At 43.3% G+C, this 13,653-nt stretch overlaps 1 protein-coding gene across 1 annotated transcript; it reads right to left on the bottom strand.

Moving 5' to 3' along the window:
* Positions 1-3,664: 3,664 nt before the first annotated feature.
* DMRTB1 (DMRT like family B with proline rich C-terminal 1) lies at positions 3,665-9,574 on the bottom strand (the record flags this gene model as incomplete). Its single annotated transcript, XM_082287398.1, has 4 exons — positions 3,665-3,735; positions 6,660-6,804; positions 7,364-7,596; positions 9,196-9,574. 4 exons carry the CDS (start codon positions 9,572-9,574, stop codon positions 3,665-3,667), a joined length of 828 nt encoding a protein of 275 aa, XP_082143524.1.
* Positions 9,575-13,653: the final 4,079 nt, after the last annotated feature.

The following is a 13,653-nucleotide window of genomic DNA, read 5'->3' as shown; positions in this document are numbered from 1 at the left end:
GCCTATAAGAATGATTTAATTAAAGTTTTCACTGTTCTAAAATAGTTATGTTTCACATCATAAGGAACTTTTCTGTCATGAAAACTATTTTCTTAAGGGGAAGGAGATTTTTCTTTGCAGCAAGCTGACTTTATTGGTAAGCAATTAAATATTTCTTTGGATTGCAGTTTAAAATTAACTACTCATTAATGTGGAAAAACCAGCTATAGTCTTGCTATGGATTCAGAGGTTTCCAAATGGGTGCATCTAATTCCAAGAAGAAAAAAACCTAGGAGTATTGTAATTACTGTCATATGAAAACCTGCTTCAGTCCAGATGTAGAAGCCGATAGCCTGAGAGTGTTAACATTGAGCAGTCTGCTGCAGGGAAGTGACAGATGAATCCTACATATGTTTGCAGAATGGACATATTATACTATCCTTGTAGAATCTCTTGGGTTTGTTTTCATTTTTTCAGAAGCTCCTACAAAAAAATATGCAGATCTTCAATAATCTGAGGGTTTTGAGTGTCACAGACACCTCTGTATAAAATCTGGATCCTAAACTTGCGTATCTAACCAATGCTGTCCACTCTCTACCCTCACAAGGAATTCCACTGAATATAAGGAAATTAGTGCTGGGAGTAAATGTTCAAGAACTTCCTCCTCATTCCAGGTTTTCTTCTTCAAGGAACAAACAAGAGCTTGTGGCTCTGTGATGACCCAGGGACTTGCAGCAAGGACAGAGAATTGACAGAAGGGTCAGGTGTTAGGAGTCCCATCTTCAGAAGTTCGGCTCAAGGGAGTAAATCCTCAGAAATCTGAAAATAGTGATGATGACAACTGCATATATGCAGATTTCCTACTGCAACCAGTAGCAGCTTGCATGCAGAAAGATTTCAGAAGCAAAAGGAATCCTTTCCTTCACAATTTTTTTTATTTCAACCAAAGTCTGTGTGGCTTCAGCCTTAATAAAAAACAAAAAAATTCTGGGATGATTTAGGCTGGAACAACCTCTGAGTGACTTGTCTAATCCAAATCATTCCATTTCAATCCAAACTGATTTCATTATCCCTAAGTCATTTATTTAAATAAATGGAGTCAGAAGAGATCACAGAGTTTAATTATTGGAAACACTGGTTGGCACTAAGTTTGGAATTAAAATTACTCACTTTGAAGTATGACAACACCAGTTGTCAAGGATTTTTTTTTCCTTGGTTAAAGAGGACAAGCTGAGCACAAAGTGGAAGAATGAAACCTTGAATTACCCACTTAAGATAGTTCATGCTGTCAGCTGGAGAGTTACCCACTTTCAATTCTCTTAGCAAATCATTTACTTTTCTAGGCAGGGATAGGTGCAAGAACATGGGGACAAGTTTCCTGAAATATACAAGTCTGAAATGACACCACACAGAGTTTAACTGATGATATGATTAAGCATATTAAACAGGGTTGGCCTCACTGTTTACCTACAGCTGTAGGAAAACCAGTTGACCCTTTGCCCTTGGTCACCTTCTTGTCCTTCAGTGTATAAAGCAGCAAGGTTTGGTAATGGTTTTACAGCTACTCAGCCACACCTGACATGTTCTAAAACCGAGTCTCCTCCCCAGACTGAAGACTCTTATTAGATTCCCCCAGTGATCAACTTCTCCATCCTTTTAGTTTAGTTGACTTTTTCTGGCTCTTCCTTAAACTCACTACATCCCTCTGGAGATGCCCATTTATCTGCAGCAAAGCAGTGAGAGAGACCCTCCTGGAGTGCCAGACCATCCTTCACACAGCCAAAGTAAAGGCTTTGGTTCACTTGATGATAGTTCAAAAAGATGGAGGAAAAGGAAAATAAGGAGTTTGGCTTGGCAATCTGGAAGCAGTCACCAGCCCAGTAGAACAGAGAGCAAACAGTGCTGTTTGTGCAGTGTATCTACAGTGCATTAGAGTCAGTGAAATAAGCTGGAATCCACCTTGCTTTGAGATTTAAGGAGTAATACAACACTCAATGTGACTTTCCAAAAATATGTGGGAAGGAGCCGGTTCAAGTATTCATCCTGGACCTTAGTATTTTCTTAAATCATTATGTTATAAAAACCAAACCCTCCATCCACAGAGGAACTTGTGGGCACTTACGGTATTTCTATTTGTAGATTATTCTGTTTTGAAAAGAAAGAGGTATCCAGACTTTTCCAAGCAGACAGCAGTTCTGGGACATTCCTGGAAGCAAAGATCCTATTGTGAATCTAATCTATAACAAGCAGTACATCAGATTCTTTGCTATAGATAAACGTGTTTCTCTTTTTTTTCTCTTGGCAGTTCTAAATTTGCCACTTTCACTTTTGCCCCAAAACACAGTGCTGCAAAGCATTCCAGCAGATCATCTACTACTTTAAAGAAAAGATAAATGTTCAGCCTAGCAGAACTTCTTTACTTCTTGCATTGAGCAGGGGATTATTAATACAAGTATCAGAAAAGAAGTCTGTTTATTTTACTGTGCTCACCTCTACAGAAGCAGACAGACTAGAAAAAAAATACTGAGGCCTGAATCTCTCTCCAGACAAGTCTGTTACACAGAGCTGTCCAGGACAACATCTGACATTTGGCTAGAAAAATTACATGCAGACACACATCCAACCATAACAACAGTTTAATGATCTTTTTTAATTATACAAAAGTCCCACCCCAATTATTCAAACATTAACAACTGATCCACTTGATACAAAACCAATTCGTCCAGGCAAAACAGTAATGTCCCATTCATTTTTAATTAAAGATTATCATTGACAATCATAGTATGGATGGATTTGACTAATTATTATTCTAACTGGTGTTTTGTCCTGGGCAAATCTCTCCACACCTTGGCTACGCCACAGTGCACTTCCAGTACACACGTGTAAAGCTGTCTACAGGAGCCCTTTAGAAACAAACAGTACTGCTTAGTTTCAGCTGTCATGAGTTAAACAACATTGAAATCACATGTAAATCATCAAGGACATTCAAAATGTCAGATGTGAAGCCTGTGTGACAAGAGGTGATTCCAAATAACTTTGTCCCCAACCTACACACTACACAGAAGGTGCCCTGAAGGACCCAGAAAACAACGCGGAGGCACCAGGCCTTTCCACGAGTTCCTGCCATGCCCTTCCAGACCAGCACCTACCCTTCCCTTGCCCTGCTGAATCACGTTCTTAGGCAGCCAAGTGCATCAGCAACCCAGGCTGTCTTCACATCCTCTCTCAATCAGTCATCAGGCTCCACATCACTTAACTCTTCTGTAACATTCAGAACCAGACTTCCTTTACAGCAAACTGATACAAACAACATCTTTCTGACTACTGTCATGAACATGAAAATGCTGCAGAATGCACCTGGCTCAGAGACCATGTTCTGGGAGCCAGGTAACCTCAGCAGAGGAACAAATCTGGAGTCATAATCATTTGTTGCTTCCACTGGAAAACCTTTTAGGAACATGGGCTTTGTAGTGCTTGGGAGGCAGAGCTGTGAGCCTGGTAGTTTGAACATTGATCATAAAGTAAGGCAGGGGACTAATCCCTTTCTGGCTGTTGTGACTGCTCAGTGATTAAGTGTTATTCTACCCTCATTAACTAACACTGAGAAATGAAAACAGTGCTGCCTGCTCTCAGCTCTCCTCCAGCCCATTTACTGTGTGTAATATACAGATTGGTCTCTTCGTGTTTATTCTGGGGAAGAAGGAGGTTGGTCACCTTCATGAACCACCCCTGAATCCTCACTGTCAGCTTCAGTAGCTAAAATGAAGAACAGAAAAATGTCAGAGTTAAACTCAAACAAAGAACCCAAAACCCCAAACCCTGTTTCAGTTCTTGTTACACCTGGAATCAATCACATTTCCACATTTGAAGCTGCACTGGAATAGAAGTTATGAGGCAGACACTTCTGCCCACTTACCCACAGTGAACCTGTGCCATGCCTTTTTAACACTCTGTGAATTCTCAAAGGCCTTGACAGACTGATTCATAGTCCCTTTTTCAAATTCAACTAGGGAATTTCATTTTATAAAGTATTTACCTGCCAATTTGCATGAAAAGCTCCCTCATCTCCTCACAGGCAAGTTGGGTTTTGGTTTTCTGTGTCTTGCTCTTTTAGAAAGCCAACCATTTGCAATCAGTCTACCATCAGATACTTTACTGGCTGTTCTACTGGACATACCCTGTGTTTGTCAAATCTCTGTAACATGACCAGTCAATACTGCATGAAATTGTGTAACATGGTCTATACTTCACACCACCCCTGCCCTCATATTAACTCAAATCCTTCAGGAAGCAGCTTCTAGCCTAGGAACGGCATTTTCAGGTAAGCCTTCAGATTTTTTTATTTTTTATTTGTCTTCATCTGAGATTTCCTTTCAGGCAGAGATCACAGACATTTCTCCTCACCAGCTGTCACCCTGCTAGGGCTTTCTATATCCATTTTCCTGCAAGAGTTTTCCAGAAAGCCCATTTCACCTCAGTTCTGGAGGTTTCTGGAGAAAGGATGTTCCCAAGTTTAACTGCAGGTTGGAGTCAGTTCCATTTTGGAAAAAAAAAAGACATTATGCAATCCTAACACATCCTTATGCACTACACATTACAGCTTTTCTCTTTTTTCAAGCATCTTGAATTCCAGAAAGAATTATTCGTTTCACTCTTCCCTTTACATCTGCATCTTCTGCTGCCAGACTGTTTTGTATGACCTCATGCAGAATTATCCCCCCTCACTGGGTTACAGTTGCAAATTCCTACATATCCTGGAGCACAAATGCTATGCAGTAGAATTAATTTCTACTTTCTCCATAGCACGAAGGAAACTGGATTGTTCTCTGAGCAACACAATCCATGATGCATTGTTTCCTATGGCACTGCGCCTGGGCTGTCATTTCCCTGGTGTGTGTTAAGGGCTGAGGTCATTAGATGGCACTTTGCTCCCTGGGGGAGGCTGCTCTCCTGGTGTTTCTTCTCTATCCAGTTGCCTGTTGTCATCAATTTTTGGCCAGTACAACTTCACTCTACCAATGCAGGACTGGATTTCCTGTTTCCCTCATGCAATACTGTAACTTCACTCCATGTCCCCCATGTTTGTGTGCTACTCCCAGTTCCTTCCTGTTCCCTCAGAGTCCAGCAGAAAAGCTACAGCTCCCTTCATGTTCTCTGCCACTGCAGCATCCCCCAGATTTTTGTCCCTTCCAAACCACAAAGCCCAGTAATCCTCACACATACTTCCTGATTTGCAGGCTAGCCCTTGTTTTCCTCTCTTCCCCTCGAACTCAGCCCATATTATTTCACCTCTAGTGTACCAGTATCTCCTACACACTGCCTTTATCAGTATCTTAAAATAACTTTACATTTCTACAATATCTATACACCCCCACACTGCCATATTCTCCATACTCCCATTGTCCACCACATCTGCTTCCTTTTCTTTGGCTTTCCAGCCAGACAAGGAGCAGGGATGCCCTGAGTGTGTCCCCACTGCTGGGCTGACTGGCAGGCAGTTGCTTGTTGGCCCAGGGACACACACACCAGTCAAGGACTGAGTGCATGGTGACAGCCAGCCACACACCACGACATGGCTGCAAGCAAATGCTTTGGTGGGAGGCATCTGCTTCCCTTGCACACCAATATTGTGTAGGCATGTGATCACAACAGATATGTTTGGCTGAAAATAGCTAATGGGTTGAAGAGTTATGAGAGGACTGACATTAACAGAAAATGAGGTTGCACGAGCCTTATGTTGTTGAGGAATCAGACCAGAAAAACCCCAACTTATATTTTGTCCCACATAACCACCATCAACATCTTTTCAGTTCAAATGAGATAATTATACTTCTCTTATTTCTCCTCCCTCTTGATTTTTCAGTGGGTGATTATTGTAATTTGTTTCATAAACAACTTAATTTTTTTATTCTCGTTCAAGAAGAGAAGTTGTATTTATTTATAATTATTTTTAAAAATCTAAAATAAAAAATAAATTTAAAACTAAACTGGCTATTTGCACATCCAGTATTAATGGTTAATTCTCTGAGCAGCTCTACCCTCTTGTGGTCACAGCTAAACTGCAGCCAGATGAAAAACTTGCGAATATAGTCACAAATATGTCCACATGTAGGCACAGTACATAACACAGACCTAAAACAGAGGGGCACAAAGACTTAATCTATGCCCGAAATTTAAAATCCTGTGTGAATTAAGAGATTTTGAAGATTCAATCCTTCTTTTCCAGCAATTAAAATCTAGGATTTTCAGATGAGCAAGAAATTTTGTATTAATTATGTTGTGTTAGTCCGCATTATTTTTTAACGATTTGTCTAAATTGAAATACAGCCAAATAATTTTTAAGATATGCCCTGCAAACTAGCTATGTAGAAAAATATTTGCTTTTTGAGAACATCAACAGATCATTTTCTGGAATATCTCTGTGTCCTGGGGCCTTTGACATCTGCCTGAGATTGAGGTGCCTGTCAGTTGGAAAACCCAAACATGTCAGGCTGGCTTTCCCTAGGTCAGCCTTTCCCAGAGCTGTACAATCTGTCCCAGGATTCAGGACTTCAGGCCTGGCTTCATCACAGAGGTCAAAACTAGCTAGGATCAGGGTCTCTTGGGCTTCCATCTCTGTGGTTAGATACTGAAACCAGGTTAACAGTGAATCTCTCAGGGCTTATCTTATACTTCCTTACCATGTACTTCCTTGGTTGTTTCAGCCAGGATGTTCAGTGAAACCGGAGCTGGAATGTAATGAATCCCTGTCAGAAAACTTGGTGGGATGAACTGATGCAGAGGAGTGTAGTATCCTTGATGGAAATCTCCAGCTCCATCTGGAACCTGTGGAAACACGTGAAGCAGATCACCTTCCATCTAAAGACTCTCTCCAGGATGTATCTGCATGATCAGACCATTTCTGGGTTTTTGTCCATATGCTGCCATGTCAATGCACATACTGGCACGTGGGAAGTCTGTGCAGAGGGTAACATGCTGCAACTGAGGAGCAAGAACTTCTCAGACCATGTCACAGCAAAACTGACCTATTAAGTCCTTGTGACCTGTTCTGGGATCTCATTGGACTAGTTGGTTTAAACCAGGAGCAGCCATCCTCTTTCTCAGTAACCCCTAAAACATGCCAGGGAATTTCTATACAAGCGTAATAAATCTATTACTTATCATCTTGAGGCAGATCACTCTACCTTAACATCAACTGATGAATTGTACTGAAAGGAAGTCAGATTATTACCATCAACATTTGCTGATGTTTTCTTCAGTGTAATGTATCAAAATGCCGTGAAGTAATTGATAAGCAGCGTGAGTCTTCATGGTTACTTCAACAGAGAGAAGGCAGCTAAAATAAAGCAGTATTAGAAAGGGTAATTAAAAGCATGCTACTCACCGATACAGTGGTTGCATTCCCTGGCACACAGTTGCCAGGAATGTGTCGGAATCCTCTCTGAAGGGATATCCCTGGAGGTGATGGTGCTTCCCCACTGCTTGACTCATTGATGGCAAATCCCAGGGAAAATGGGTGGTAAGGATATACCCCAGAACACCCAGGGTACACTTTCGGGATTTCTCTCTCAAGGTATTCTGGATTGACAGTGTATTCTGGAGGAAAAGCAGGGTGAGCTAGGAAACAATGAGAAAAGAACAAATAAAAATATCCATGTAATTTTATGCAGTTATGTAGAAGTAGCTGCAGGAGCAAATTCCACTCTCAGGAAAATCTGGTCCTTTGGTTTCATGTTTAGCTCCCCATGATTTTGTGATTTTTTTCAGGAACTAAGGAAAGGTACACCAGACGACACTGTAATGCAGTTATTCTGCATTCTTTTCTGCCTTGTGCACTGGAAAGTTTGTCCTTAGTAAAGCAGTGTCTGCAGAATCTTATTCTTTCAGTACATCAGCAGGAGCAAAACAACCTGCCTTAACTTTCGACTCTAGTGGCACTTAAAATTCCACAGAAACAGCAGAGTTCTAACTTTCGAGTTCTAATAATGGAGTCCTATCTGTCACTTCTTAAGTTAATTTACAGCACGCTCAGTTTTAGGGTCATACACAGGCAACTTCAGAAGCAGAAATCGGTTCACTTTTTATCTTGCATCTTGAATCTTATATGGCCTCTCCGAAGTCTTAAGAAAAGACGTAGAGTGGCTATTTGAATGTAAATAGGGTCTTCTTCCTTGTCTGCCGGTCCTCCGATTGGTAGAGAAGGCAAAGAATTTCCTTTGAAAGTAAGTTTACTTCTGGAGTACCGTAATTTGTGCCTAATCTTTTTTCTGAAGTTGGTCAGCAGGTTAAAAATGTTAAGGGAAGGACTGACAGACATCTGTGTAGCTACTGTCATCTATAAACAATTTTATTCCAAAACAAAGCTAAAAATGGGAAGTTATTGACAGTAATCTGTGGCGACTACAGATGTCCAAAACAAGTCCTTCCCCATGGCTTCTCAGGACAACATTTTGTCTTGCAGGCTGCCAACTCTCCAGAGACTCAGATTCATGACTACTGCAATCAGGAAGGATTTCTGTAACATTATTATAGCAACAGAATGGAGTTACCATAATACATAGTAATAAACTAGACAAGTCACATGAAAGACTCTATTAAAGGAAGCAATTTAAGAGATGACAGACCATACAACTGCTCCACCTGCAAAGTCTATGCCCTTCTCTTAAATACCAAATGCACTTTTACATCAAGTCATTCCAGCCAAATTTCGGTTTTACTACAGGTATGAATTAAGGCCAAAGGTCTTTTTTTTTACACTGCTACCATAAAATGCTTTAGACAGCTGTAGCAGTACCTTCCCCATTTACCTGCCATCGCTGAGTTTTTTAGCATTTTTGTTGTTGCAGTCTTGTGCCTGTGAGTTTATAAACAGTGCGACAGCACTCAGAGAAACATGTGGAGCAGACCCAGTTTGGTTGCACTCCCAGACTGATTTCCCTCTCAGTGAAAAGCCACTAGCTTAAGCTTCGAGCTCGCAAGGGCCGGCGAGGCCGAGCACGTTGTTCTCGCCCCGCGCTGCGGAGCTGCCCAGGGTCGTGATGATCCAACACGCCAGCCCGGTGCCCGCTGGGGAAAGAAAGCGGGACAGACAGAGGAGCGGCTCTCCGGGCAGCCGGAGCCTGAGGAATCAGCGAAGTGCACAAGTGGCAGCGTTTGATAGGGGAAAGAGGAGAACACAGGAAGATCTGGGAAGAGGCTTTACGGACAGGTCCTTACCGTCGTCCATGAAGGGAGGTGGCGGCGGCCCCCAGCATGCCGTGCCCTTGCCGGCGCTGTCGGGCTGGGCACCCTTCTTCCTCTCGTGGCTGCAGTGCTCGGGGGCACCGTCCTCCCGGCCTGCCGCCCCACGGCCTTCACCCGACGGAACGGGCTCTGCGCCTGCCCTGGCTGGCGGCTCGGTCTCCTGCTGTCTCAGGGCTTTCTGGGCTGCCATGATCTTCTGCCGCTCGGTGATGAGCGAGCACTTCTCGCACAGGCACAGCTTCCAGCGGCAGTGCCCGGCGTGGCCTTTGACGGGCACCACGAAGCCGTGGTTGCGGCAGCGGGAGCACTTGGGTGCTCGCAGTGCCTTCGCCGTGGCCTCGGCCGCCTCCATGGCACCGCAGCACCCGGGCGGATCCCCCGGCCAGGGTCCCCCCTGTCCTCTGGGCTCTTATATGGGACCCGGGAAAGCCCACGGCAGCGGGTGGGGAACGCCCTCGCCCCGCTGCCTCCCTGCCCTGCGCCAGGCACGGCTGCCCCGGGCACCCCCTGCGGCTCTTTGGTGAGGGCTGGGGCCGAACCCCAGCCACGGGGGGCTGAGCCTGCAGGAGCTGCGGGGGGGGACGGGCGCCACGGGCGGGTACATTGCCCAGTGCTGGTGCTCGTAGGGATCGGGGTTCGGATGGGCCCGGTGTGCACGGACAGGAATGCATGCGCTGTCTCTTACTGTAGTACCCTAAAATATAGCTTTCCCTTTTGGCACTTTAACATCTGCACCCACTTTCATACCCCTCATGCATTCGCTTTTAATATGCACAGAACTTCAGTCCCGTTTTGTTTCCAATTTGCAGCATGCTTCTCTTGATCAGGAGGAGTGACTGCCTCAGCAGAAAAAGAACACTTTTTTTTTCATCATTCTGTTATTCGAAAGAAGGTACTGAGATGAAGGTGGAAAGCATATGTCATTTCAAAGACCTGTCTCCTTTTCTCAAAATTCCTTATTCTCTGGAAACAAAGACTGGCTAACAATTAGAAATACAGGAGTGCTCCAGTTCTAGTACTGCTTTAAAAATACTTGTTATTTGTTACTGCTGGTAGCTGCAAACCCATAGTTTACACAGTAGCCCATTTCAGGAGAAAACTCCCCACTTTGCAACGTAAGGCAAAATGCTGCTGAATTTTCTCACCTGTACAAGAGTTGTTTTAAAATCTTAAGTTGGCAGTATCTTCTTCTATGTTAAAGAGAACACCATAAAAATTAATCACCAACTAGTGAAGCTTTCTACTAAGTTTCAAGAGAACCAGGTAACATCTATCTACTTGCTCTGAAACAATTCTAACTGCAATGGAGTTCGTTTCGCAGAGACCCTTCCAGTGCGGCAAATACTCCTGCAAAACCTGGGTGCACCCTTCAACACTCGGGGGGTGAGGCCCCAGCAGAGCAGGCCCGTTAGGGATTTGGCAACAGTGTTGTTTGGCAACAGTCTTGTTTGCAGTGAGCAGCCAGCCCCTGCGTCCACCAAAGCTCAGCCGAGATTTCAGGCTTCTCACTTTGCAAAAGACCCAGTAGGACTTTGCACCTAAGTCCTGCAGGTTTCCAGTAGGATTTTGCCTCCCGGGGAGATGTTTTGTTACTGCAATACCGGCATTGGAGTCCGGACTTGCTCTTGAAAGCAATTCAGACCCAAATCCTCAAATGGACTCAATCCCTCAACCACTCAACACCAATCCCAGCCTGCAGATTTCTCTATTCCAGTCGCAGACGGAGCCCTCGGCAGCTGCTCTTTGGGAGGGCTCTTAGCCGTGCCTTTGCACCCATGCAGTCAGGGATCCTGTGCCCACTCTCAGGGGAGTGCCAGCAGCTCCTTGTACCCACTTGGAGCCAGTTTTTCCGAGATGGCTTCCAAAGCTTGGTGTGGAGAGCCAGCTTCATGTGCCTGGGCATGTGTGTGTTACCATTTCTTCCCAGTTCAGTAAGGCAATTGCTTGATGTGCCTTCAATAGAAGCTGTTCTTTAGTGCAGTCTTGAAGTGCTGATTGCCTGTGCCAAGGCCTTGATCTTCCCATACTCATTCTAAACATTGACTGTGTATTAAAATATAGACAGATAAAATATTCCTAATTTTATGCTCCATATTTTTACTGTATGCTGGGGATGTGCTAATTTAGCTGTAGAAGGAAAGAGGATGGATGACACATTCAAAAAAACTGTAATTATATCTTTTCATAGATACCCAATCTGTGTTCATTTGGATACTTGGAGCAGAGGGGGAGAAAGGTAGGCTACATGTATTTTCCCCAGTAATTTTCTATTCTGAGTCACATAATACTATTCTTCAAGACATTTACTCAAATACACAGAAATTTATCTCTTCTCTTTCAAAAGAGGTGTACCAGCCATAGACTGTACCAGTTTCTCCACTAATTAAACCGTATCTTTCAATGTGGATTTTTCTTTTGAACAACTTTCACTTAAACATTCAGGATTTATTGTACTCTCCATATAGTTTATTTCAAACATAACTAGACTTGCTTTTTGTAGAAAAGTGAACATTTTACTTTGCTTGTGAGGTAAATCCTTATTTCTGCAGGCAGTTCAAAGAATTCTGTTACTACAATCCTGTTATGTGTTTGTATATACATTTGAGTTAACCTAATCACGCACTGTAAGCAAGACCATAACAGAGAAAAGATAGAACAACTTCAAAATACATTTTTGGAATGAGGTGTAGACTTCTATGTGGATGCAGCTTCATGTCTATTATAATTTTCTTCTTTGTTCATATTTGAAAGAAAATGAGGGACAATAAAGACTCTTTTCTTTAAAACTTAGTTTTCTCTAGCATTTTATGTAGCATATGGTGGGAGTGGAACATAAAGTGTGTAAAGAGTTGTGTATTAAAGTAGAATTTATAAGAATTATTATCTTGCCAAAATGAAAGGAAGGCAACCTGCTGACTTCATGTTACTGAAATCAATACCAATAATATCTCTACTCCTTTCCAACTTCTGAATCATATAAAGCGTGTGGTTTTGGTATGCAGTTTGTTTTGTACATGAAACAGTGAGGAAAAACAGTGGCTTAGCTAAAAGGGAACAAATCAAAAGACTGCCATAAAAGTGAATAGCAGAAAATTGGTGTTTGAGGTGTTTTCCTCTTTCTCAGACTTTCCAGCTAATATTCATACAGTAAATGGGTTTTTTTGGGAAGAAAATTGGTCTGACAATTCACAGAGCAACAGCAACTTAATCAAGAAATTTGTTCAGTCTGAGATCTCCATTAATAAATATTTCCACACTTGGTTCGAAATACATTTTCTTACACATAAAATCAAGAGTATCTTTCAAAATTTTAAGACATCACATATGAAGATAAAATCCTCTATTCAAAAATTATCTTTATCTTTGTAGTTTGGAAGTGTCCATTATGTACTTTCTTAAGTAATTACATAAAAATTGTTATAGCAGTGGTATTATCAACTCTTCTCCATTATAACTGTGTAGAACTGTGTATTGGGTTGACCCTGAGTTGATGGACAGTCTTTAAGACCAATTATGCTTCTCACAATTTACATATTTAAACCGCACAGAAAGGCGGGACTTCCCCTTTTGGTCGGAGCTCGCCTGCTGGGAGGTGGGGGGGCTCCGAGCCTGCCGGCCCCGCCGGGCCGGGGCCACTGCCCCTTTCCCCCTTTCCCAACGCTGCAGCACGGACCCTGGGTGGCTGGGGGGGACTGTCCCAGAGCCACAGGCAGCTCAAACCAGCCATGGACTGCTCACAGCTAAACCCATCCAGCGCGGCTTCTGGGGACCGGCGGGTCCCTCTCCTCTCCTTGCGGAGCCTCCTGTCTGCAGCCAGCACACTTCGTGCTGAACTGAAGAAGACACCACGCAGCCAGCAGCACAGAGGGAGCGAGGCTTTCCCCACCGTAAAGGCTGAACAAGAACACCCTTCAGCATGGTGGCGTCAGAGTCAGAGAGAAAGAGAAGTGAGTCCTGTGGGACGGAGCTGGAAATGGCGACGGGAGAAAAGAGGGCGGTGCCGCGATTCTGGCGGGCAGCTTAAAAGAAACCTTCTTGCATGCCGTGGTAAGAAACTGTAATACCACAAACTGTTTGTCTCTTTAATCCATTTGAAGAACATGGGGGGATGGAGTATCTTCGTGTGCCTATGAAGATTGTGAAGAATGCCTATGCCAGGCTATATAGAAGTAGTAAGAGGCTGTTAGAGACTTGTGGCGAAGAAAAGCCTTTGTGTGCAGGCCAAAAGAACTTATCCTTAAAAAGATGAATAACCCCATGTGATGGCCCATGTTTTGCAGTGTGAAAGAACTGTGAGATTTTTCATGGGAGAGATGTTCTACACACAGCAGATTGTTTGTTTCCAGGCGGATCTGCTGTTGGTGGCAGTTTGGGAACCACGTGCAACTGAAGGAAAACCCTTTTTTTCTTAAGCATAAGAGAGAGACTTTT

Source organism: Coloeus monedula (genome assembly GCF_965178545.1).
Source record: "Coloeus monedula genome assembly, chromosome: 9".
NCBI classification, from domain to species: Eukaryota; Metazoa; Chordata; class Aves; order Passeriformes; family Corvidae; genus Coloeus; species Coloeus monedula.
Note: the sequence above shows the minus strand (reverse complement) of the source record. Positions and strands in the feature narration are given on the sequence as shown.